Source organism: Crocuta crocuta, unplaced genomic scaffold, assembly GCF_008692635.1.
Source record: "Crocuta crocuta isolate KB4526 unplaced genomic scaffold, BGI_CrCroc_1.0 scaffold102, whole genome shotgun sequence".
NCBI classification, from domain to species: domain Eukaryota; kingdom Metazoa; phylum Chordata; class Mammalia; order Carnivora; family Hyaenidae; genus Crocuta; species Crocuta crocuta.
In genome coordinates, this window is record NW_027530019.1 from 9,348,309 (window position 1) to 9,374,659 (window position 26,351).

At 36.1% G+C, this 26,351-nt stretch overlaps 2 protein-coding genes across 9 annotated transcripts in view; both read right to left on the reverse strand.

The window, feature by feature from the left end:
* Positions 1-1,254, reverse strand: part of CTDSPL2 (CTD small phosphatase like 2) — a 77,978-nt gene extending 76,724 nt beyond the window's left edge. For 3 of the 5 annotated variants that reach the window (XM_077764501.1, XM_077764497.1, XM_077764498.1), the window contains exon 1: positions 1,106-1,254. The gene's annotated coding sequence lies outside the window, so the exon portion shown is untranslated. Of the gene's footprint in view, positions 1-984; positions 1,048-1,105 lie in introns of those variants that run through there. The other 2 variants (XM_077764500.1, XM_077764499.1) reach the window with 2 other exon arrangements.
* An 8,131-nt stretch (positions 1,255-9,385) lies between these two features.
* Positions 9,386-26,351, reverse strand: part of GOLM2 (golgi membrane protein 2) — a 108,232-nt gene continuing 91,266 nt past the window's right edge. For 2 of the 4 annotated variants that reach the window (XM_077764503.1, XM_077764502.1), the window contains exons 9-10: positions 19,920-20,087; positions 9,386-11,490 (exon numbers count right to left, since the gene is read on the reverse strand). In XM_077764503.1, coding sequence (XP_077620629.1) covers positions 11,423-11,490; positions 19,920-20,087 — 236 coding nt within the window. In that variant the 3' untranslated portion in view covers positions 9,386-11,422. Of the gene's footprint in view, positions 11,491-19,450; positions 19,547-19,919; positions 20,088-26,351 lie in introns of those variants that run through there. The other 2 variants (XM_077764504.1, XM_077764505.1) reach the window with 2 other exon arrangements.

Below are 26,351 nucleotides of genomic sequence, written 5' to 3' on the forward strand. Positions count from 1 at the left end.
AAGGAGGTGCGGGAGATAAAACTAGCTTTAACTAGCCGTTTCCTTGCTTTTACAAAGATAACAGCTGGACAACAACAAAAATTTTTAACTTAGCAAAGAATGGGGGGGGGTCTATGTAAAAAAAAATCTACAATCTGAAAATTACTAAGATAAAGCTATCATTTAATTTACTAATTTGTATACCCATACTGGCCAGTAATCATGTTGCCGCTTTATTAGCACTAGACAGATAAATCCTTGCCTTGGAGGAACATTTACTAAGTACATTTCATTTCAGGATCTTAGGGCAGCTTACGAGCAGTATCTCTTTAGGCTTCCCTAAGGTACTCTAAAGTGCTTAACATCATTCACACATCCAGCCACCACTAGGGTGAGAAGTAAATAAACACGATTTACTTATGCAATTATTTACCACAGAATTCTAGTCAAGAATGCAAAAGTAAACATTCATACAGTCATTCAATACCCAAAGAAAGCGCAGAATACTACGGCCGATAAGATTCACCCTTAATTGACCACTACAGAAACCACAGGCCTTCCACATGGACTGTCCTTTACTATCACGCTTGATTCGAAAAAGTAACAATGTCAACTCAACATTTTAACAGTACAGAAGATAAACAGAACTTGGTGAAATCTCTAATTCCAGAACCTCAAAAAATGTTTATAAAAACTGAGATAGAGCAACGCCCCCCTAAAAGCACCCTACTACAAAGAACGAAATACCGAACTCAGATGGGCCAAGGTTAGAAAAGCTGATCAAACCCAATTACCCGGAGGGACCACAGGGTTTGGGACGAGGAACGTGAGATCGGGGTGGGGGTGGGTAGCAAAGTGAAATCTAACCCCAGAAATCACAACACAGGCCGCAGCCTAGAAGCTGAAGCTGGCGGGAAGTGAGCTCCTTTTCTGTTCCCTGGGGAAAGTCCGGAGAAGAGCGGCTCCACACGGCGCACTTATAAGGCGCCAATAGTGCATGCCTACCAAGGCGCCGGAGCCGCTGGAGAACCCGGTTGAGAAGGGGAGGAGACCCCGGCAGACGGCCCTGGAAGAGGAGGAGGACTAAGGTTGGAAGCAGCGGCAGTGTCTGGACGAGGGGGATTACCTAACTGTGACGACAGAGAAGTGTCCTCAGGCTCCGGCGATGGTCCCGACTGCGCAATGTGTGGTGTCTTTCCCGCTAAGCCCGCAGCAGCAACAGAACCAGCTCCTTCAGCCAGTCGCCATTTCCCGCCTACCGACCTGCTGCACCGCACGGACAGAGACCCGGATGGAAAGCGNGTTGGAGTTCCTGCCGCCAGAAGAAACTCACAAGCCGGATTCCTGACACAAATTGAACGCAGGCTCTTAGGACCGAATGGAGAAACAAGGACAAAAACCTATAAGGATACGCCAGGGCTTGGGGGACATTTGTACTTTAAGGGCCTCCGTAGCTGGCTGTGTAGTGATTGCTGGGGGAGTAGGGAGTAAAGCGTTGGAAGTGAAGAGGCGGGGACCCGAAGGACGGTTTTTCCTCCCGCTGCTAACGGAACTGCTTAGGCAGAGCTGGGAGGGGGAGCGCGCCCTCACTCTGGAGGCGGGGCTTAGGAACGCGTCGCTCACCCTGGCGGCTAGGGTTAGTAACCCGGGCGCGCCTTGTGGGTGGAGCCAAGTGGGATGGGGTGGGACTAACGCCTTGGCGCGCTGGAGGAGGTTGTGTGTGGAGAGCGCTGCCCCAGGCAGTAATGAGACAAGTCCTTCATCTTTCCAGGGATCCCAGTGGCCCTTGAAGGTTCTCTTTCCAGCTCTCTGCCTAGAGAGCATAGCAGTTGCTTGTGAATCTGTCACGCAAACCCACGCCTTTCGACTCCACTCGAAGTCGGCTGTGGTTCTGCGGAGAAGTCAGATCATTTAGACAAATGAGTTCCTACCTGCTTGCCTGGGTCTAAGGACTGTCAGCCTAATGGAGTGAAAGTGTATCAATCAGAGCATCTAGCCCTAGTGGACTATCAGAAAACCAAGCCGAATGGTTGGAAGAGCATTATCTGCTTACTAAAACTCTGGGCCACTCACCATATTCAATCAAGAAATAATGAAATTTTTTTTTTTTGAAAAAACACAATGTGTGAAGACCATACTAGATGCGAGAGATTCAAGGTAGACACGAACCCTGCCTTCCCAGAGTTCACGATCTATTGAAGACAGACAAGTAAACAATTTGAATACAATGTGCTAAAATGACCACAAGAAGGAGTTCCTGACAGGCGTGCAACAAGGAGGTGTGGGCAGGCTTTCATGAGATGACATAGAGAGTTGATGTTACAAAGGAAGAGTGCCTAGGTAAAGGAAACAGATGGAAAAATCCAAAAATTAGATTGCGTTGAGTAGTTAGGGTAGTAGTTCTGTGCGCTGGGGATAGAGGAGTTGAAGGGAAGAAAGTGGAGAGAGAGAAGGCTGCGGGGTAAGCAGGGAACCTTGTGAATCTGGTTGTTTCAAAGTGTGGAGCAGATGGGTTGTCTCCTGAAAGCCTTATATACTGCAGATCCTGTCAGAGCTCAGAATTCATTTGCACCCGATATCTTCCTAATACAAGAATGCTCTCAATTCGACATTTACTGACAGCCAGTGATGTATTAGTGCAGAACTGGTATTAGTGCACAAAATAATAGATTCCTGAACAACTAATTGGAAATCAACAGATAGTTACTGATTATCCAGTGTATATCAGGGAAAGCCATACAGATTAAACAATTACCCCCAACTGATTACCAACATAATTTTTACATCAGGTAAAAATTGGGAATATTTCCGAAAAAATAACATTCCAAGAAGTAGTAACTACCAATGTTCGCTCTTCTAAAACTTAAATATGCCATTTACAAAGTGTTTTTATATGCATTTTGATTTTCCCAACAACCTTGTGAAATAAGTAGAGTAGGTGATATTAGTTCCCTCCCCCCAACTCTTCAGCTGAAGATGGTGAAATTTTCTTAAGGTGGGAGGAAGGGAGAAAAAAAGGAAAAACAGTTGCCCTATCCAAAGATAATTAATCTACTAGTAAGAAATGCAATCAAGACTCAAGCAAGCCTTCCTTCTGTTCATTATACCACATCCTACTGTCTCCTGTGGCAATTATTGTTAGATGTTAAGTTTAGAAAGTTTGCTGGTAGCAAGCCTAAATGCTTTTGCAATTTATTTAACATTTTAATACTTTCAGCAGATAATTATGTTCTGATTTTCACCTTCATCATTTACGTCTAATAGTTTCTACTATACTCTCTTCTGCAGTATCTAAGTGGATTGTTATGAAAGTCAAATGAAATTATTTATGGAAAACATTTAGGTGTTTTTCCTGCTCCTTAAATGATAGTTCTTAATGTCATTAAGCTTCAGTAAAAACCTTGTCCAAGATTTTAGAATACAATAAGGGTTTAAAAATACAAACTTAAAAGAAGTCAAGTATTATTTAGATGCAAAGCAGTAGCTAGAGGAAAAAAAATTTAATACAAAAACTTAGTGGCATGCATGCTTTCTAAACTATACAAAATTATTGCTATCTGAAAATATTAATGAAATAGGATGTTCACTAAGTAATGTGATAGAAGTATCTTCAATATTCAACAGAATCCTTCAGCAAGTCCCTTATTCCACGGTGTGTGGAATATATTTACCTTTTATCTGATATATAAGACATATGCACTTTACAATCCAGTCTTACATTAATTCTATCTCTATGAGATATTTTTAAGTTTTTAAATGTTTATTTTTGAGAGAGAGAGACAGAGTGTGAGTAGGGGAAGGGCAGAGAGAGGGAGACACAGAACTTAGAGTAGGCTCTAGGCTCTGTGTTGTTAGCATGGATCCTGATGCGGGGCTTGAACCCTCGAACTGTGAGATCATGACCTGAGCTGAAGTTGGATGCTTAACTGACTGAGCCATCCAGGCACCCCTCTATGAGATATTTTTAAATAGGCTTCATGCCCAGCATGGATCGCAATGTGGGACTTGAACTCATGACCCTGAGATCAAGAGTCACACACTTAACCAACTGAGCTACCCAGGCGCCCCTATGAGACATATTTTTATCACTCTTGTACTACAACTAACAAGGCAATATTCATAATAAACATTGAAATAGTATCAGAACTGCCATTGTGCTCTAATATTGCAATCACCTGATAGCAATGATCATATGAAATTTAACATGGTCAAAACGAAACTCTCAAACCTGTTTTTTTCTTATTATTCTCCACTGTATAAATTACAGTTCTCTTATATTTCAACCCAATCCATTGTAACTGCAATGAATTAAACCTTGAAAACATATCTTGAATCCAAACACCACCTCAGCTATCTCCCTAGTTCAAGGACCATCATCTCTGACCTGGAATACTATAAGTCTTCCTGCTCCATTCTTGAACCTCCTTCAGTCTTTCCAAACACAGCCAAAGTGATCATTTTAAACCTCTTTATAAATTTTCCATCACCCTTAAAATGAAACCTAAAATCCTCACTATAACATGCATGGCCCTTCATTAGCTCACTCTTGGCTACTTCCCTGAGTACATTCCCTACCTCTTGCTATTTGTATTCCCATCATACTGGCTAATTAACCATTCTCTGAAAAAGTATATTCCTGTATCAAGGACTTTGTTTTTGTTATTTCTCTGCCTCTACTTCTTTTCCCTTAGACCTGTGCTAGTCAATAGCTACTAGCCACAAGCCATGTGTGGCTACTGAGCACTTGAAATGTGGCAGTGTAACTGAGGAAATTAATATTTTATTTTATTTCATTTTAATTAACTTAAAATTTAAAATTAATACCTGAGTGATTGCTTAACAGAGCTTCCATTTGGAGTGATGAAACAGTTCTAGAACTAGTTAGGGGTAATGGTTGCACAACAGTGTGAATGTGCTTAATGGCACTGAATTATACACTTTACATGTAAATGAACAATGGTCGTTTTACTACAATAAAAAAATTGCTCCTTGGTATTTCCCCAAAGAAGTTGAGCTGTGTCCACACAAAAATCTACACATGAATGTCTATAGCAACTTTATTCATAATTGCCAAAAGTTGGAGCAATCAAGATCTCCTTCAATAGGTGAATGTATAAACTGTGACATAGCCATACAATGGAATATTAATCAGCTAAAAAGAAATGAGCTATCAAGTCATGTAAAGGCAAGGAGGGATATTAAATGCATATTACTAAGTGAAAGAAGCTAATCTGAAAAGGCTATATACTGTATCATTACAATCCTATGACATTCTGCAAAAGATAAAACTATGATGACAGTGAGAAGGTCAGTGGCTTCCAGGGGCCTAGGGGTAAAGAAAAAGGAATAAGCGGAAAATATGGGATTTTTAGGGCAGTGTAACTATTCTGCATACTATAGTAGTAGATACATTCATTATACATTTGTCCAAACCCATAGAATGTACAATACAAAATGTGAATCTTAATGTAAACTGACTTTGGTTGATAATGATATATATACAGTTTTGGTTTATCAATTTTAACAAATAATTCTACACTGGTGCAGGATGTTGATGATGCAGAAGGTGTGTGTGTGTGTGTGTAGGAATGTGATATGTGGGGATTCTCTACTTCCTACTTAATTTAGCTATGAACCTGAAACTGCCCTAAAAAGTAAAGTCTATTGAAAAAAAATTAATACTTGGTTCAGCTATTGTAAAACTTTTAAGTATACTTGGAACATGAGTATGTGAATGTACTAACTCAGATATAAATTTTATGAATGCCAAATACCAGTCAAATATTTCCAATGACAATTCAATGAACATATTGAGATGTGCTGTAAATGTAAAATATACATTAGATTTCAGATTTAGTACAAAAGAAAATATAAAATATCTCTGTCCCATTTGTAGTGTTCTATATTGATTACATATTAAAATGGTAATATTTTGGATATATTGGTTAAATATCAAAATTTTACTAGTTAAAAAAAATCTTTTTTAATGTTTATTTACCTTTTGAGAGACAGAGAAAGACCGAGTATGAGCCAGGGAAGGGCAGAGAGAGAGGGAGACACAGAATCCAAAGGAGGCTCCAGGCTCTGAGCTGTCAGCACAGAGCCCAACACAGGGCTCAAACTCACAAACCACAAAATCATGACCTGAGCCAAAGTCAGAGGCTTAACCGACCAAGCCACCCAGCTGCCCCAATTACCAGTTTTTTTTAATGTGGTTACTAAAAAATTCACAATTCATAGGTAGCCTGCATTATATTCCTATCGGATAATGTTGCACAATATATTCACATGGCTTGTTCTCATACCACCTCTTCAGAAAGGCCCTCCCTGATCATCCTATTTAAAATAGCACTCCTCCATCGCTATTCTCTTATTCTGATTTATTTTTCTTAAAGTATTTATTACTATGAGATAGAAAATAATGATCTTTCTCTCTAGTATATAAGTTCCACGAAGGCAGAGACATTGTAATACTCAAAACAGTTCTCTATACAGATAAGGTACTCAATAAGTAATTTAAAGAATGATCATTGTTCTTTCATGATGGAACCTTTAGGCTTGTGTTAGGGGGTGGGTGGACAGCATCTGTCAATCAATAAATATTGAGTGCCAAATCCACATTCTTGGTCTCTCAACATTTCAACCTTCTATTTTCCTTTTTATTTCTTTTAAAATTTTTTAATGTTTTTATTTGTGTGTGTGTGTGTGTGTGTGTGTGAGAGAGAGAGAGAGAGAGAGAGAGAGAGTGAGAGAGAGAGAGGGAGCAGGGGAGGGTCAGAAAGAGAGGGAGATACAGAATCTGAAGCAGGCTCCAGGCTCTGAGCTAGTTGTCAGCACAGAGCCTGACGTGGGGCTCAAACCCATGAACTGTGAGATCATGACATGAGCTGAAGTCGGACGCTTAACTGACTGAGCCACTCAGGTGCCCTTCAACCTTCTATTTTCAAATACTTATAATACAACTACATTTTTATGTCTTCAAATTCATTCTACTGCCATTTGCAATTAAACCCATCCAATGAATTTTTCATTTCAGTTATTATACTTCATAGCTCTAGAATTTCCATTAGGTTTTCTATAATTTTCATTTCTGTGCTGAGATCCTCTATCTGTTCACTCACTTAAAACATTTTCATTTCATCTTTAAACATACTTTTTTTTCCTAGGGCTTTTTAATTTTTTACAATTTAAATTCAAGTTAGTTAACATACAGTGCAATAAACATACTTTTAATACTTCCATTAACAAATAACAGTATAACAACACGACCCATCTAATTGTTTTAACTACAGATCAAATTTCAAGTCTTTGTATATCTAATAATTTTTTACTGAATACTGGACATTGTGTATATGTTGTAGAGATTCTTGATTCTGTTATCTTCTGAAAAGTGATGATTCTTATTTTAGCAGATTCTTCAGTTACTGAGTGGTCACCTTAAACAAGTATAGGCTTGGTTTTATGCTTTGTTAGTTCATATCTGTGAGAAGCTGAAGAAGGAGTTTCATTAAGTTCTAACTTGACAGGGCTCGATCTCCATACTTTATCTCCCCTTACAATCTTGTCAGAGCTTGTTAAGGCAGGCCTAATGTAGGTCTTACTCTAAGGCATGGTCGTTAGTCACAAGGGGCAATCTTTCTAATGGTTTATCTGGATGCCACAATTGTTAGAGAACTCCAGCTTGACAGGCCCAGAAGCCTAGTGTCCTTTAGCACTGCTTTTATGCCAATACTTCTTGACCTAAGGTATCTACATTCCATTCTTAACTCTGTAGCAACTGCTATCTGGTAAACATCAGGTGGTCTTGCTCTTATTATGTATAGCCCAGCCCTTAGCCATGAACTTGTGGGCACCCCTCTAAGGATTTCTGGGTCTTCCTCTCTGTATAGATAGCTCCCTCTTCTCCGATGTCCACCCAATTGATTTCCAACTGCTTCAGCTGCTCCCTATTATGATCTCTGTCATCTCAGTTCAGCCTCTTTACACCCATAGGAAGCTGGATGATTGTGGGGCTCACTGCTTAAGTTTCTCTTATTCCAGAAGCTTCAGTTTTGTGCTGCCTTCTGAAAACAGTCACTTATTATACCTTGTTCGGTTTTATAGTTGCTACTAATTCAGAAGGGCTAGTCAAATTACTCAGTCATAGAAACAAAAGTCTCCCTTCCCTCAGATTTTTTGGAGTGGAAATAAGGAAAGAAGAGCAGCTGTTCTCAGGTGGCAAAACTAAGAAAATGTGACCTGCTGGAAATCTTGGTTAGAGTTTTAAGGGGAGAGATAGTCTAAGTAAAAGAAGGTACCAAGTAGAGAGACGCAGAAATGGGAGTCGGTGAAACAAAGTTGGCAGTCTTTAAGTCCTTGTGTCAGTTGTCTTCAAGTCCAGCTGACTTCTGCCCTTTTTGCAATTTACTTACGTGGACCATTAAATTTCCCCCTTTCTTCTGGGATAGTTAGTTGTTTGAATTTTCATTTGGAATCCTTAGTGAGAAAAGTCTTAAAAGGACTTAGATATAGCCCAATTAGAGCCGAATGTTGATGTGAAGACTCAATAATCTAGACTTTGGTAATGTATTAAATAATGTCACACAGTTTGATTGTCTTATTGAGGCCATGGGGTCAGACATGTGAGGGAACAGAAGTTTCCAAGGCTAGCCATTATGGGAAGTGACTATCCTCCTTATAACTATTTTGTTTTATTTTATAAATTCTGTCCTCATATTCGGTAAATTTTATTTTTACAGATGTATACAGGACAAGTCAAAAAGGAACACAATCTTAAGATTTGTTAAAATAAAGGGACATATTTTAGAAATAATTTTGAAGTTGTATTCACATTTTCCCTGGAATCATCCCTCCATGTATATTCTGTATTTTATATGTTCTCTTCATGGATCAGTAGCAAGTGACCTGAACTTAAAAGTTTCTCCCTACCCTACCTTTCCGTACCTCTTCAGCCTCATTTCTCTCACAATATTCTAGCCTCATAATTATAATGTTTCAGTTAAGTGAAAACCTTATTATTTGGAAACTTAGAGACCTTGAAACCTTGGAACTTTATTTTATTTTTAATAGTTCTTATCACTATTTAAAATTAGCTGGTTCATGTGTTTACTTGTATATTGTATGACTGGTCCAACTTGAATGTAAGCTTCATGAGAACAGAAACTTGGTCTATCTTATCCACTCCAGTATTCTTATTACATAAGACAATGCTGGGCACATGGGAAGCATTCTGTATTTGTTAAACTAGCACTACAGTAAATAACCCTAATATAAATTTTTCTGCAATTCTAGTTTAGCTAGCCTAAAATGAATTCTAAATTTGCTCAAATTTTAGTGTTAAAATGTAACTATTTGCATCACATGAGTATGATGTGTGTATATGTATCAGAATCAGGAAAATAGTAAAACAAGTTTAATTTTAATTTATTAGAACCCAGTAAGTGATGATTTTAGAAGCAGAGTTTCCATCAAATTAACACTTAATTCCGGGCAAAAATACATTTAAAAAACCTAAATCTTAAGGCAGAAGTAAAATATTATAAAAACCAGCAGGTCTAATACAGACTGTAGAATGTCAGAATTTTAAGATTCACATAGTATTTTATAGCACTAAAATGTTAATACAGTCAGAAACATTATCAATTGGTCCAAGATTTCTCAGTTTATAAAATGTCTAGACTGCTAATTAAAGAAATTTTGCTATATAAGTAATAGCTACCATATAATTAAGTGATTGTTCTTATGACAAAGGAACTAAGGCAGGAAATTTCATGGTTTTCATTTGTAAGATCTTACAGTATTAAATATAAAGTATTACTAGAAGTCCGTTTTAGATTCATCTTCCCACTCTAATGCCCAAAAGGTGTACATCAATTCCCTTTAACTCCATTTTTAAAAATTCAGTGAACTATTATACCTATTCATTATAGGCCTGACTATACTCAGCAAAGGCATAAATTGCTATTTTGATTTGGTAGAAATAACAATTTTAGTAAATCACTATACCTTTTCCTGGTCATTAAGTAATTTCAAACTGAAGTCTAAGAATTTTTCACTTCTAATAAATGAAAAGCTTTTTTTTTTAAACTCTGTAAGTTTGAATTTTGACTAGAATCTGAGCACAAAGGGGGAAAAATTTCTTATTTATGTACAATTAACAGTAGTCCTTCTGAAAAACAAAGTTAACAACCTTTAATGTCTCCTTGTGATCAAAACCTTTTATTTTGGGGAGGGGGATAGAATTTAAAAGATTTAAATCTGAAAACAGGGATTAACTAGCTGCTGCATCCTCCGGAATAGTGTAAAAAAAGACAAATAAATTTAAAATAATTTTGTAAGTCTAGCAAATATTAGGCTTATGGGTTCTTAACATATTAATTACAAAGATTCTTCATCTTTATTACAAACTTTTAGGCTATTTTAATAAAACAGCTGTAGACCTCACTGTACTTCTACTTATTTGTGCATTAATAAAAATCTGTTAAAACTCCTTATTTAGTACTTCTGAAAAATTCTAGTCAAATAAGATCACTAAAACTACCAGAGAAGCTTTGAAATGCTGACTGCAGATTCATTTCGAAGTTGATTTAGCTTCTTTCAGAATCTGGCATTTAAATCGTGAATATTTTCACCAACTTGGACTCTGAAAATATAAAAATTTTAGCCAGTGATGGTTATCATTAAACAGTACCAGTATTATGTGAAAAAATAAAAATTGAAGGATATTGTCAATCATGCATTTCACAATTTCATGAACTAAGTAAGGCATAACTCATAAATATTGTTATGTCTTTGCAGGTTACCTCAACTTCCATCAGGCCTCAGCTAAAAGTTAATCTGCCAAAAACACATCAGCACTCATTTAAAATAAAAGGAGTAGGGAAATGATTTTGCACACATGCTGCCCAGTGTTTGACTTCCAGGTTCCAACCCCTCTTTTGTGTAACTATTCTAGGTATAACTCCATGAAGAGCATGAGATGAGGGGTAGATGGAACAGAACACCTGTTGGGCTAACAAGAATATATTAGTGTAAAAAAGGTTTTCAGCTGAATAACTGTTCTCACTGGAGTTATGCTATGTGCAACATATAAACTGTACAACCAATTTTTACTATTTGTCCATTTGTGGAAAGAATTAGGCTCAATAAAATGTAAAATATACATTAGTTCATTTTAAATGCAAAGATTACAGTTTTGCTTACTTTGTTTTTGGCTCAACTGTAATATAACCCCTCCCCCCAAAATCTCTGCTTTAATAATACAATATGAAAAAGTTCACATATGTACATGGGTACATTTCTTCATTAAAATTTTTTCTTAAATCTATCTCAATGTATCTTTACAACTGATACAACTGATCTTTACAACAAAAGTCAGGAACGACAAAGTAGAAATTATTCCATTTTACAGCACTTTAGGTTTTCTGAAGTTTTACTTTAGGGCTTAAAGAACATCATTGAAACGTTTTCCATAGTCTGCAGGATCCATTTGAAGTTCTCGTTCTTCGTCATCTGTAAGGAAAATAATTATGATTCAAAAATATTATTTTTAAAATCACTTGTAGAAAACCAATAAAATAAAGCCTCAGTAGTATTCTGTTATTTTATATCTTTTAAAATAGCATGGTTTTTTTTTTCTTAGTTGCTTGGCTAAACAGCAAAAAGTCTGTCTTCTAGTCTTCCAATATATTGGAAGATTACTTAACAAATATTTTGGTGATAGTAGAGCTAGACATAGTTAGCAAAACTTTAGGAACCCACAAACATTGAGGAGTTGGTCCTTCTGTATAAAATATATTATTTCTACTAGATGTAGTAGTAGTTTTCGGGGTGCAGAGGTGGCTCAGTTAGTTCTGCAACTCTTGATTTCAGCTCAGATCACGATCTCATGGTTGTGGAATTGAGCCCCCAGCCCCACTCCCATCGGGCTCTGTGCTCAGAGTGGAACCTGCTTGGGATTCTCTCCTTCCCTGCCCCCTGCCCCTTCCTTGCTTCTGCAATCTCTCTCTCTCTCTCAATAAAAATAAATAGATAAATAAAATTTAAAAATAAAAGTTTTGGTAGAAACCATTCTGTATACGTTTTCAGTTCTTTAAAACAAAAATTTCTTTCTAATTACAAAATTAATCCATACTCATCACATAAAAATTGGAAAATAAAACATAGGAAAATAAAAGCTATTCATAATTCAATATTTAACATTATAGTGAATTTCTTTGCTCCTCTGCAAAGAGCTTAGCAGCAACTTCTTAAATGATAAACTAACCAAAATTTAACTTTTTCCTTGCCAAAAAGAAAAATAAATTACATAATATTGTTAGTAAGATCCTCTAGCCCACTTTGAGTAGCTACATTAAACAACTCTTTAGAGTTTGACTTATGTGGATATTGACAGGTTTTCCTGTGTCCTTCTTGGCTATCATCTGCCACTTCTCATTACTGTTTGTTTATCTGCCAATAGCAATCTTTTTCTAATTTTGCTACAAACTACAGATTTTGAAATAAGACTGCTCAGAGTATTAAAATTATGTTAGAACAAGAATAAAAAGTAATTTAATCACAAAACAAAGATATTCTTTTTAGTATATGGCTTTTAGTGACATCTTTTAGTTCCTCCACAGCCTTGTTTCTTTTTTCTTTTTTTATGTTCTTGGTTTTCTTCTTTTTTTTTCTTCTTTTATTCTTCCACAGCCTTGAAAAATTACTGTTCTTTTTTTTATTAATGTTTTTTAGTTATTTCTGAGAGAGACAGCGTGAGCAGGGGAGGGTCAGAGAGAGAGGGAAACACAGAATCTGAAACAGGCTCCAGACTCTGAGCTAGCTGTCGGCACAGAGCCTGACACGGGGCTCGAACCCACAAACCATGAGATCATGACCTGAGCCAAAGTCGGAGGCCCAACTGACTGAGCCACCCAGGTGCCCCCAAAAATGACTTTTCATACTTTATAGTTCACAGTTACAATTACCCAACAGCTTAGTTTTTGATACATTGAGTGTTACTATCATAATTGTCCAGAAATATAATTTTATATAATTTAAAGAGTTGTATGAGTTATATATAATTTTATACATTTCAAGAGTCAGAATCCCAATTTACATGTAACTATAGCTTTCTGAAATCTGTTCTTTTAGATTTGATAGGTTTTCCACTCTTAGATTCTCTAGTATATCCTATGGTAAAATTTTGTTCAAGAAAAATGCTATGTGAAATATGCAGTGTGTATTTACTTTACATAATGATGTATTCTTATTTCTTCTTTACATTTATCCATTTAAAAAATGCCAAATAACACAACTTTCTCTTTCCTTTCAAATTTACAGAAATTCCTATTAAACTTACAGAAATTCTCATTTAGAATTGCAGGCAACCATTTTGCATCATAGCCTAACAAAATTATCTCATATCTTTCTTTAATAGTGTAACCTATTACCTATGATAAGAGAATCAAATCTGTTACAGGTAGAGGCTGAAGTTGTACATACATAATGACATTGGTATTTTGAAAAAATGCTAATCTCTTACCATAGAACTCTTTGTACTTTAGAAAATTATCTTTGGTTTTAAAAAGGAAAATAATCACTGGCACCTCTCCAGAAAGCTCTCCTTAGAATCCACATTATGGGACATCACCTAATGGCTATAAATACATCTTTAAGGACTTCAGTAATTACACGAAGACTTAAACACCATTGAGCAATGGGAAAAGCAGCTATACAAGAGAGAATTCCTAGAAATTTAACAGGAAAGTTATTGAAAGGAAAGAGTAGGTATCTTGGAAGATTTTTAAATGAAAAATTATAAAGAGAAAGTAAGAGCAAAGCTCTAGGAATAGAAAAACCAAATAAATTCTAGTTCTGGCTCAGGCACTTAACAAACCTGATCTAGTTTCTAAACTTCTTTAGATCTTTAGTTACCTTCTTAGTAGGATATGGGTAGCAAATGTTTATTCTATCTCAAAATAATAATAATAATAATGTATATGAAGGAGTCTTTACTTTCAAAGTCTTCTATAAATATAAGGAGGAGTTTGTTGGTTTTATGAATTTATACTTTTAATCAAATTTTAATAATGTGCCTTTAGAATTATTTTTCAGAGGGGCGCCTGGGTGGCTCGGTCGGTTAAGCATCCGACTTTGGCTCAGGTCACAATCACACGGTTTGTGGGTTTGAGCCCCACATCGGTTTCTGGGCTGACAGCTCAGAGCCTGGAGCTTGTTTCAGATTCTGTGTCTCCCTCTCTCTCTGCCCCTCCCCGACTCATGCTCTGTCTCTCTCTGTCCCAAAAATAAATAAAACAAAAAAAATTTAATAAAAAGAATTATTTTTAGAATTTCACAGGAATTTTGGAATATTGCATTTTTCTTACATTGAACTATTATTTACATTAACTAGAGTCCATTTTCAGTATAGCTATTCTAACCAGAATTCAAATTTCCAGTGACAACCTATTTGCATGTACAGTATTTATAAAGTGTAATGAAACTACCTAACCAAATCTGATATAGAAAAACAACCATGAACATCCAGATGGCCAACAGACACATGAAACGATGCTCAGCATCCCTCCTCATCAGGGAAATACAAATCAAAACCACACTGAGATACCACCTCACACCGGTCAGAGTGGCTAAAATGAGCAAATCAGAGGACTCTAGATGCTGGCGAGGTTGTAGAGAAATGGGCACCCTCCTACACTGGTGATGGGAATATAAATTGGTGCAGCCCCTCTGGAAAACAGTGTGGAGATTCCTCAAAATATTAACAATAGAACTCCCCTATGACCCAGCAATAGCACTGTTGGGAATTTACTCAAGAGATACAGGAGTGCTGATGCACTCTCAACAATAGCCAAAACATGGAAAGAGCCTAAGTGTCCATCAACGGATGAATGGATCAAGAAGATGTGGTTTATCTATACAATAGAATTCTACATGGCAATGGGAAAGAATGACATCTGGCCATGTGTAGCAATGTGGATGGAACTTGAGGAACAATGTGGATGCTGAGTGAAACAAGCCAGGCAGAGAAGGACAGATACCATATGTTTGCATGTATAGGAGGATTAGGAGGAACTTAACAGAGGACCATGGGGGAGAAGAAGGGGAAAAATAGTGGCGGAGAGGGAGAGAGGCAAACCATGAGAGACTCTTCAATGCCGAGAACAAACTGAGGGCAGATGGGGAGGGGAGGGGGTTGATGGGCATGGAGGAAGGCACTTGTGGGGATGAGCACTGGGTGTTACATGGAAACCAATATGATAATAAACTATTTAAAAAAAAACATGAAATATATATTTTTTTCATTTTACCAAGCAGCAAAGTTTGTAAATGGCTCATTAACATAAAATGACTATTAAGGAAATAGAAAGACATTAACAATTTATTAAATGATTCCTAAATTCTCTTTGAAGTCAAGAAAGGACCACCTCCATATAGCAAGCTCTACCAAGCGAGAACATTGTAGGGATAATAAGGCAGTAAGGCTCCACTAAAAAGTACACATTAATCCACAAACCAAAGTGTATTATCTTCCAAAGCAGGCAATCCAAAGATAAAAATTCTATTTGCTTTACTTCTAAAAAATTATTATTCAACCAACACTTATGTAGTGCTTCCAGTGTGGAAGACCTGCCTTTAGTGCTGAACAAATATTTGAATCATATAAGCTACGTAACAACAGCTAAGTTAGGTAACTATACCCCTATTTTACAGATAAGGATATTGAGGCATAGAGGTTAGGTAATTCACAAGGTCACAGAACTGGTAAGTGGTGGAGCTAGGATTCAAACAAAGGGGAGCTAGGATTCTAGGCAGTCTGGCTTCAGAATCCAGGCACTCAAGCATTATGCTAAGCTTTCTTCCATAAATACAACCATAAATAAATATGCAGGTCATACTGTATTAAAGAAACTTGGAACTTCTATGGGATTAAAGATAAGAGTAAAGAGAATTTATAAACATCCATCTCCTTATTATAATAAAGAATTAATTAAAAGACATATCCATCAGATGGATAGTGTTTCCAGAGTTAGTCTTTTCATTGGGTCACTTACAAGAAGGCAGGAAGAAAAATTTTTAACACCAATGTAAATAAAATAGTATTTCTTTTTGTATGCTTCAGGAAACCACGAATTAAAAGTCAAAATAAACCAGAACTAGGGCACCTGGGTGGCTTAGTTGGTTCAGTGTCCAACTTCAGCTCAGGTCATGATCTCACAGTTCGTGGGTTTAAGCCCCGTATCAGGTTCTGTGCTGACAGCTCACAGCCTGGAGCCACCTCCTGATTCTCTCTCTCTCTCTCTCTCTCTCTCTCTCTCTCTCTCTCTCTCTTTCTCTGCCCTTCTCCCACTCACGATCTCTCTCCCTTGAAAATAAATAAAACATTTTTTAAAAAACCCCAGGATTGTAAACACAGGGAAAACAGGCTTCACTTAACTCTACAAGAAAACACTCCACAGGTAGTACTGTCCCAAATAATCCATATATATGAGCAGGCAGCAGAGATAAAGCTGGGATTTATCTATTGGCAGAGTTGCTGCCCAAATCTCCATTGTCCTTAGCTGAATCCAGAACCTCAGCACTGCAAGTGGAATCTCTAATCCTAGGAACCCAACAGATTGAGGAAGAAAACAAAAACAAAAATGAAAATAAACCTCTTCCTAATATTAGGAAGACCAGAGAAGAGCCTCTAACAGTATTTCTGAAGTACATGTTTCAATTTTAATTGAAGTTGACACAATGTCATATTACTTTCAGGTACACAACATAGTGATTCCACAAATCTATACATTGTGCTATGTTCACCATAAGTATAGCAACCAATGTTACCAGCATATTTCAATTTTTGTTATCTCTGGCTGTAGAGTCTTAATGACAGTAAAGACTCCATTTTCTTTCCTGGTTTTGGGGGAAGATGTGTTTCAGGCATGCTCAAATCTGAAACACATTTTCCCATAATACCTGTGTTGTACATAATGATTCCACTGTGAATATGACCACAGAATTTTAGAACTGAGAAGGACTATCTATTGTAGTTTAACACTCATACTACAGATGAAGACACTGTGGCCCAGGGAGTTTAAGTGACTTAAAAAGCAATACTCAACAGCTGGTCTCCTAACCTAATGTTTTTTTCCCCTACTCTATTCTACTGTCTGCTTTGGCTACAAGTGCAAACTGGCCGGGGAACCCAACCATTAATTTCTACATTGAAACTATGAAGAAATGTTCTTAAATTCTAAATATTCTAACTTAATAATATTTAGAATCCAAATGGTTGATAAACTAGGGAACAACCATAATTCCCCCTTTCCACTTTGTTTTTTTTCTTTAAAAAATTTTTTTAATGTTTTATTTATTTCTGAGAGAGAGAGAGAGAGAGAGAGCGAGCAGGGGAGGGTCAGAGACAGAGGGAGACACAGAATCTGAAGCAGGTTTCAGGCTTTGAGCTAGCTGTCAGCACATAGCCCGACGCGGGACTTGAACCCAAGAACCGTGAGATCATGACCTGAGCTGAAGTCAGATGCTTAACCAACTGAGCCACCTAGGCACCCCTACCCGTTTCCATTTTCTGGACAGATAATACCATTCCTAAAGAATCCCTGAAAACATGTTTTAAATTATTTGGTTCTCCAATTACTCTTTTTTAGTCAGTTCACCCAAACTTCTCTCTCTTCACTAGATGCAGATGATGTTCTTGTAGCTTTGTTCCTTGTCATACAGGAGTCCCCTTGGTAGCTATCCTGTCCTTCTACTGCTATCATCTAGTGAACCCCAAAATGGAATTAAAAAAAAGTTAAGTGGCAACTCCCAGCTCAAGTAAAATTGAGTTGCAAATGAGGAAACCCAATTTAACAATCCCCTCCCTACTTCACTGAAGGTATCATTTTAGGTCATTTACTTATATTCCTTAGAACTGATGTATTTATTTCCTTGTCAAAGGAAGGGCAGAGTAGCAGAAGGATACTAGGGACCTAAAGTGAAAAGTGGCAATGAGAACTGGGGGTGGGAGAGAAAGAAGAGTGAAAGAGAGAGAGAGAGAAGGAGAGAGGAGGTACGGAAGATAAATTTATCTATCATGGATAAAAGTCATACAAAATATCTGAAATTTTGTGATAAAACTTATTAACTTTAAAATAGCCAAAAGCATAAGAAATACCTTTCAGTTATAGTTGAAATTATTTGCTCCAATAAAATTGTCAAAACTATCCAATAACATGATAGAAACTCTTACGAAAAAAACTAGAGAATTTTTAATTTTTTTAATAGTTTATTTATTTTTGAGACAGAGAGAGACAGAGCATGAGCAGGGAAGGGGCAGAGAGAGAGGCAGACAGAATCTGAAACAGGCTCCAGGCTCTGAGCTGCCAGCACAGAACCTGATGCGGGGCTTGAACCCACGAACCACGAGATCATGACCTGAGCCGAAGTCGGATGCTTAACTGACTGAACCACCCACGCGCCCCAAACTAGAGAATGTTTAAAGTGTAATATTATTATAGTCACAGTTCTAAAACTCAATGAGAAAGCATAAAATTATCAGTTAACAACATTGACCCAGGGCCCTATATATGCTAAGTACTATGTGGGGTAGAGGGTGGGGTGAATATGAAGGCAGAAAAGGACACAAACAAAATATAAGGCACAATTAATGAAAATTCCTGCCCTCCAGAGCTTGGTAATCTAATTGGTGATATGATATACATGCATGAAAAAACCTTGCAACAATGTTATAAATAATTGCAAATAAATACAATTCAAACAAACACAAAACAATGAGAAAAAATGGTAAAATTTATGAAAAATGGATGAGATTATAGAAAAAGTGGATATAATTTACTTTATAGCCCCAACAGTGTTTGAGAAGTTCTCATAAAGATATCCTTATATAACTCCTAGAATTATTATTATCTCTTTCTATTCCCAACAACCATTCTTCCAAAACTAGAATGTACTATTGAAACAAACCCACATGGAAGTCAGAGTCTCTAAGTTTTCCTTTCTCTACTAACTGTGGAAGTATCCGAGAATAACTGTATTTTCTTTTGAGTTTTATCAAAACAACTCATCATGAACATAAATAAAATGTGACTACTTTAACAGAGTTAAGAAATTGAGACAGTTTACATTGGAAAATATTTCATGCATCATATTATAAAACGAAATACATCACACATTATGTTCATAATCAACTTTTACAGAAAAGAGAAAAAATTCCACAAATACTACTAAATGATATAAACAGGCAGAAAACAGGCCTAAAAACTCATAATAGTGCAACATATTCTAATATGCATGCATGGGTAGGGCTGCATGCACACAGGTAGATTCTGAACTTTTAGTAAGTTAAAAGCTCAGAAGTTTCATAATTAACAAGGAAAATATGTTGAATCTGTGTATTAAACATAAAACAGATAAATCTTTGCAAACTGTTAAATATAAATTTTCAGTCTCTCAGAAAAAGTTCAAAAACAGCCTTCCTATATTCAGTCAGTAGTGACATATCTTCAGCATGGAGACCATTCCCTCTGGGTCTTCCTTTATAACAAAAAGGCTGTCTAGTCAGTATCTGTACCTCGAATAACAAAATGTTTTCAGATAAGAAATTGGAAAATAACTATTTTCTGGGAGTATTTGCCATACGTAAAGTCTAGAGACATTTAAGACATTTTAAATCTAAAATCTCTGATTATTTTTGAGTTTCAAATTACAACTATATCAATAATACATGTAAGATAACTAAAGTGAAAATACTTAGAATAAGATCTACAAATATGACTATCATAAAATTGTTATCAAAATAAAATTGAAAAACTACACAGAATCTCTTTGTATTAAGATTGTAATTCTACTAATAAGTAGGGAAAATTCTACACAAATTCAACCAAAAAATTTAGAGGTGGGTTTCACGGTCACAGCATGGAGGCCAGGCCCACGCTCACCTTGGACGTCTTCCTCTCCACCATCACCATCTTCTTCCTCATTGTAAGCCAGCTCAGCCTGCTTGTCTGCCTCGTACTCACCTACGTTACCATCATCCCCATTATAATCCGCCAGTTTAGAGCCATGCTGCGGATCAACAGGGGATTCATTCTCATCAAAGAATCGGCCTGTGAAGTAGGTAGAGGATTAATTCAAGAGTAAAGAGAGAAAAAAAGAAGGGACCTACACTGGATGCCTCCAGAAAGTAGACAAGTGAACCCTGGGAACATTTTGGGCACTGGTTATAAAAAAGATACATTTTTGTGAAGGTTATCCAAGATAAAAAATAAGAATGAAGACTGAAAATAACTTTTTTAAAAAAGAATTTCCCTTTGGTGTGTATTTTAGTACTTGCTATTTAAGGTTTGAATATTTTCTTAAAGAAAAGGGCACCATTTTCAGGACTGTTTTCTTAATAACCAATGACTTCTCCAAAATAAGTATTTGTCTAATTTACCACTTTAGGTGAACAATAAATGATTTTATTACTAGATACAATACGTATTTGAAATTTGTAGGCATTTATTTGCTTTATAAAATACCATTTTCCATAAATAATTTTGATCATTTTTTTGTAAAAATACAAGTATTTTGTAGGCTAGTTTCTTTTTGGATGCTAAGACAAATTAACACAGCTGAGGGCTATCTCAAGTTCCTTCAGTGATAGTGACTGACTTTCACTGTGAATTTCCAAAGAGAGATGGTGTAAAGAATAAACTATCAGAACTCCTTAGTGGTATGTGCTTTGAAAAAACATCCTAAATAATTCTGATTTATTCTTTCCCATTTCCTAAACAGGACTTTTAAAAGCCAATGGTAAAGGAAGCTTAAGAAAGTTGACCTATACAAGGCTGTTATATTGCACACATTCATAACAGTAAGAAACCAAAAGAGCAAAAGACATAACACCCACTGTAGAAAGTTATTTCAACTAAAATTGAAAATGAAAATGTTAGGCACACTAAGATCTGACTCAGAAACACAAGTCAAAGTCTACTTTGACATTAAATTTAAGAAGCATAATAGTAAATTTTATTCCAATCCCTAAAATATAAATAATAGCTTACTGATGATTAAAGAACTTAAGACTTTAAAAAATTATAAAAACTTTCTATGATAAGTCCAAAATTTTTTGAATTATGTTTTTGAGAATTAAACTGCAATGAGACATTCAGGAAAAAAAGTTAACAACATCTTTGCTTGGAAAGAAATGCTAACTATAAATGGAAAGAATTAAGGAGGTATTGGTCAATTCTACAAACAGCTCACCACATTATCAGGCCAATATAATTCTAATTGCCGGATTAAGGAGTCAATCGGGAAAACAGTTAAAGAACAAATCACACTTATATAGGCTTTCCAAGACAGGGGCTGTTTACAACAGACTTAAGTAACTGGGGCCAATAAAAGAGCATAAAGTCATCTTAAATTTATTCTAGAATAAGGTTGGGTATGTACAATAAATAAATAAATGGAAAAGTTGATAAAATAGAGTTAGAGAAAAGAAATAGATATAAAAGAATTAAAACAGAAAAACGAAGAGGAATAATAAGCTATATGTGAGAAAGACACCATGTCTCCCAATGATAGTAATACAAAACAAAACATTTTGGTGGCTTTTATAATTTCTTTTTCCAACTATAAAATTAATGATGCCAATATAAGGAAAAAGGGAGATTTAGAGAAATCTGTATTTTTTCTTAATATGCAATATTTACTATGGAAAAATTTAACCTGGAGATGTTAAATCATCTTTATGCAATGTGAAACTGCTGTTTTAAAAAGGCATTGTGCTAGTCACTGTGACACAGAACTAAACTTACCATCTCCATCTCTGGTAACTCATTGTAGGAAGGAAGACAAATACGTAAACAAGTAATTAGAAAGTGATGTTATGTGTGCTATACCACAATGATCTAGAAAGTGACATCTTAACATGGAGACTATTGCTACTGTTGGTTTCTATATGATAGAGGAAGTCTGAACTTTGTGTAGGAGGCAATAGGCAGTTGTCATGATTTCTTTTAAATTCTCCGAGAACAGGAATGGCTTATGTACAACAGCATTTCCAGTGTCTATTCGGGTAAAAAGCTATGAGGAAATGTTAGGAACAAGTGAATCAAACACATTTAAGAATGACAAATTGAATACATGGCACAATGGAATGGAAGCACTCAAAGAATGACTCTATAATCCTAGCCTGGAAACTAAAAATAAAGATACTTGTATCCAAAATGGAATAATTGAGAAGGTATGGGAAAGCAAATGCTTTAGGTATACTGAACTAAGGATTATAGTAAGATATCCCAATGAAAATATTTTATAGACACACAGAAATACGGAACTAGACTCTAGGTACAAAGTGAGGGCTAGATGTATAGATTTAAGACTCATAAATATAAAGATGATATATTAAACTATGAGAAGATAATTTCTATTAGAAAATAAATACTTAAAGAAAATAGCTCTAAGTCAAAGGAGTGATCTTAGGTCATGACTATGTTTGAGAAGGGAAAAAGGAAGTAATGAGGGTAAAGTTATCACATGATGGTGTAAAACTGTGATGTTTCAACAAGAATGAAATATTCTACTTTATCACTGAAGCATTTTTCCAATTAAAGATTTTTAATTCATTTCTCACTCCCAGTAACCACAATGCTAAAACTGTGCTCAGCTAGGTGAGTAATATGGTAATTATTTAGTTTGGATCCCCCAAATTCGTTATATTTTTACAAAACTCAACTGTGTACTTGAATATCATTTTCATCCTGGTGGCTGCTTGAAAATGATTAACTTATAGCTTATCAGTAACAAGATACTAGCTTCACCCTAACAATCTAAACATGAGAACAACATACACTCTAGCTATTGACAGTCTTTGGGTGGTATCACATTGGAAAACCAAATCATAAGAGATTATTGATATACTTTTCAGCTCACTTTAAACAATATAATAGAACTTCATACAGAATGATAGGTATTCTGTAGAACACCCTAAACATCAGGCTGCAAACTTCCAAAACCAGTAGAAAATGAAAGGATGATGACAAATAACTGCAATATTTCTCAGCCACAAAAAGGCATTTCAGTCAAGAGAATTAGACTGTATGCTTTAATCCTGTACTGGAAATCAAACCAAGATAAGTCACTTTTTTGCTTTATTAGCTCCAGGTTCACTTACAGGTTTCAACTTCTCAACTATTGTATGAAAAACAGGTTTATTTTTTTCTAGTCATTCTTTTCATATATTGTCACTATTACAAACAAAATGAATCAATAGGAAATTTTACTCTAAAGGAGGGAGCCTCTTTTTCTAGCCTTCATCTACTGGTAGTATCCACTTTGTACCGGTCATTTGAAAATCAACACATTCAAATGACTCTTGCATCACTCAATTTAACACCTACAATGTTGACTATTTCAAGTATCCCTGAGGGTCCATGACATGTGATAACTTATAATCTGTTGAGACATGAGTTAAGAGTTGTGAATGCTGGAAGGGTGAGGTGTGCAAATTTTGACAAAAATGTTACTTTACTGCAAGCTTTTCCCACAAAGCAATATATAGGGAAGACTGCTTACTGGCATTTGAACTGCTTACTTTGACTTCTTTAGGAAGAACATTATGGGGCAAAAAGATCATACTTATTTTGCATTTCAGTGTATAGGACCTGCATGTAGTAAGTAGTAGGCACAGGAAGGAATCTGCTAATTGACTGGATTTATGGAAGGTAAAGAGAAACCAGGGAAATGAAAGAAACATGGTAGCTAGAAATTATGGCTAACAGCATCTGAACAATCACCACCACCACTCCCTCACTCCCATTCCCAATGCCAAGAAGTCCAATTGCTCTTTCCCCTTCTTCACATGATTCACAGGCTACATTTTTGTTATTTTTTATCCTTAAGATTAATAATATGAGGGGAAAGGAGGAGAAGAGAAGGGAAGCACGCAATTTGATTTGCATCAGGGTCAAATACTGTTCTCCTTTACCTCTTGCTTTTATCGTCCACCAAACATACTGGACTACTCTTAAAATGAGCATAAAAATAAAGGGACATGAAGTGGGAAGTAATTAGCTAATTTTTGAGTAAGTAATACCAAGCACATGTCACATATTTATGACAAGTACATTAATCTTATGAACATTAGTTAAACACTCCATTTCAATTTCAGTATTCAAATATTCTTTAATAGAATAAACAAAACTATTATGTAATGGATTAACCAAATTCTTTTAAGTTTTATTTATTTATTTTTGAGAGAGAGAGGGAGAGAGCATATGTGTGCACAAGAGCAGAGAAGGGCCAGAGAGAAAGGAACAGAGAGGATTCCAAAGCAGGGCTTGAACCCACAAACTGCGAGATCATAACCTGAGCTAAAATCAAGAGTTGGACCCTCAACTGAGTGAGCCAACCAAGCACCCCTTGATTAACAAATTCTTGTATGTCAAACTTGATTACCTTTCTGATCCACATCATGAAAAAAAAAGTCATCTCAAAACAATATTGTAACATATTGAAGAACAGAGCAAACTATTTCTTCCAATATTTCACAAAAATTTTTGTTTTAAAATTTTATTTTTTTTTAAAGTAAGCTCTACACCCAACATGGGGCTTGAACTCATGACTCTGAAATCAAGAGTCCCAGGTTCATTTGACTAAGCCAGCCAGGCGCCCCTACAAAAAAATTTTCTGTTTTATTTTGTTTTAAATTTTCTTTTTCTTAATGAATTCTTTTTTTTTTAAGTGCTTATTTATGTTGAGAAAGAAAGTGAGTGTGTGTGTGAACAGGGGAGAGGAAGAGAGGGAGAGGGAATCCCAAGCAGGCTCTAAGCTGTTAGCGCAGAGCTCAATACAGGACTCAATCTCATGAACTATGAGATTGTGACCTGAGCCAAAATCAAGAGCTGGACGCCAAACTGAGCCACCCAGGGGTCCTCTACTTTTTATTATTAAATATTTTCAAATATACAGAGAAGTGTGGAGAATATAACATCCATGTTTCCATCATTCAGAGCTTTGTCAAATTTTAACATTTTTATCATATTTGTTTTCGAGCTTTTAATAAAGAAAACATTACATATACAATTAAAGTTTCCTAGTACCTCTCTCTAACATGTGCCTCTTACCTCAAAGATAACCTCTATCTTAAATGGGGTGTTAAATATCCCCATGAAACTTTCTGTATTCATTAATAAATAGTATTAATCACAGGCCTCTAAATATATGGCACCTGGGCAGGAAAGAGTTAACTGGGCATGCTTGGTTTGTTGAAACCCTGCATATTTCAAAGAAAGGTTTGTCTTCATGAAGGACTGGTGCTTGGCTGGAAGCTGAAAGATAACTTCTGAGCCTATGGAATGTTCTGCCTCATATGTGTGTTTCTTGGGCCATGTTATACCAGCATGATTAAATCAAGTTATCCTAACAAAAAGCTTTATGGTGTATATTTGTTTTTGCTAGGTGGGGTGGTGGTGGAATAATTGAGCTCAGTCATGCAAGCACTGCATGACAGGTAGGCATGACATGACTGATTCCCCCCAAAAAAGCCCAGGACCCCAAAGATCAAGTGAGCCTCCAAGGTTGAAAACACTTCACACATAAGTGTCACACAACTTTGTCAGGAGGATTAAGGATATCTCCATGAAACTCCACTGGGAGGGGACACGTGGAAGCCTGAATCTGCTTTCTCCTGGATCTTGCCCCATGAGCCTTTTCCATTTGCTGATTCTAATCTCTGTCCTTTCACTGTACTAAACCACAACTCTCTGTATTAACAATTCTTCCATGTCCTGTGAGCCCTTCTCGTGAATCATCAAAACTGAGGGTGATCTTGGGACTTCCAACATAGCATAATGTATCTAGTTTGCAACTTGCTTTATTCTCTCCACATTATGCTTTTGAGATTTATCCATCTTGATAAATGTGCCTTTGTTCATTCATTTGAACTCCCATATATAATTCTACTATATGTGTATGGTACATACCTATTCTCATACTGATGAACATTTGTTTCCGATTTTCAGCCTAATATTGAATACTCTTCTACAGGACTGAAAGTGTTTGTAGGTACATATTAGGTGCTAAGTTGTAGGGTATGTGCATCTTCTCACTCTTACAATTGACCTTTTGATTAATAAGATTCTCAATTTTAACAAAGTTCAATTTATCATTTTTTAAAATTCATGGTTAGCTTTTTGCAGTGAGGGGAGGACTAAGAAAAATTTGCCTACTCCATGTCATAAATATATTTTTTTGTTTTCTTCTACAGGTTTTATTAGCTTTAAAATTTAAATCTATTTATCTTTTTTTAAAATATTATTTATTCTTGAGAGAGAGAATGAGAAAGTGTGAGCAGAGGAGGGGCAAAGAGATGGGGGACAGAGGAT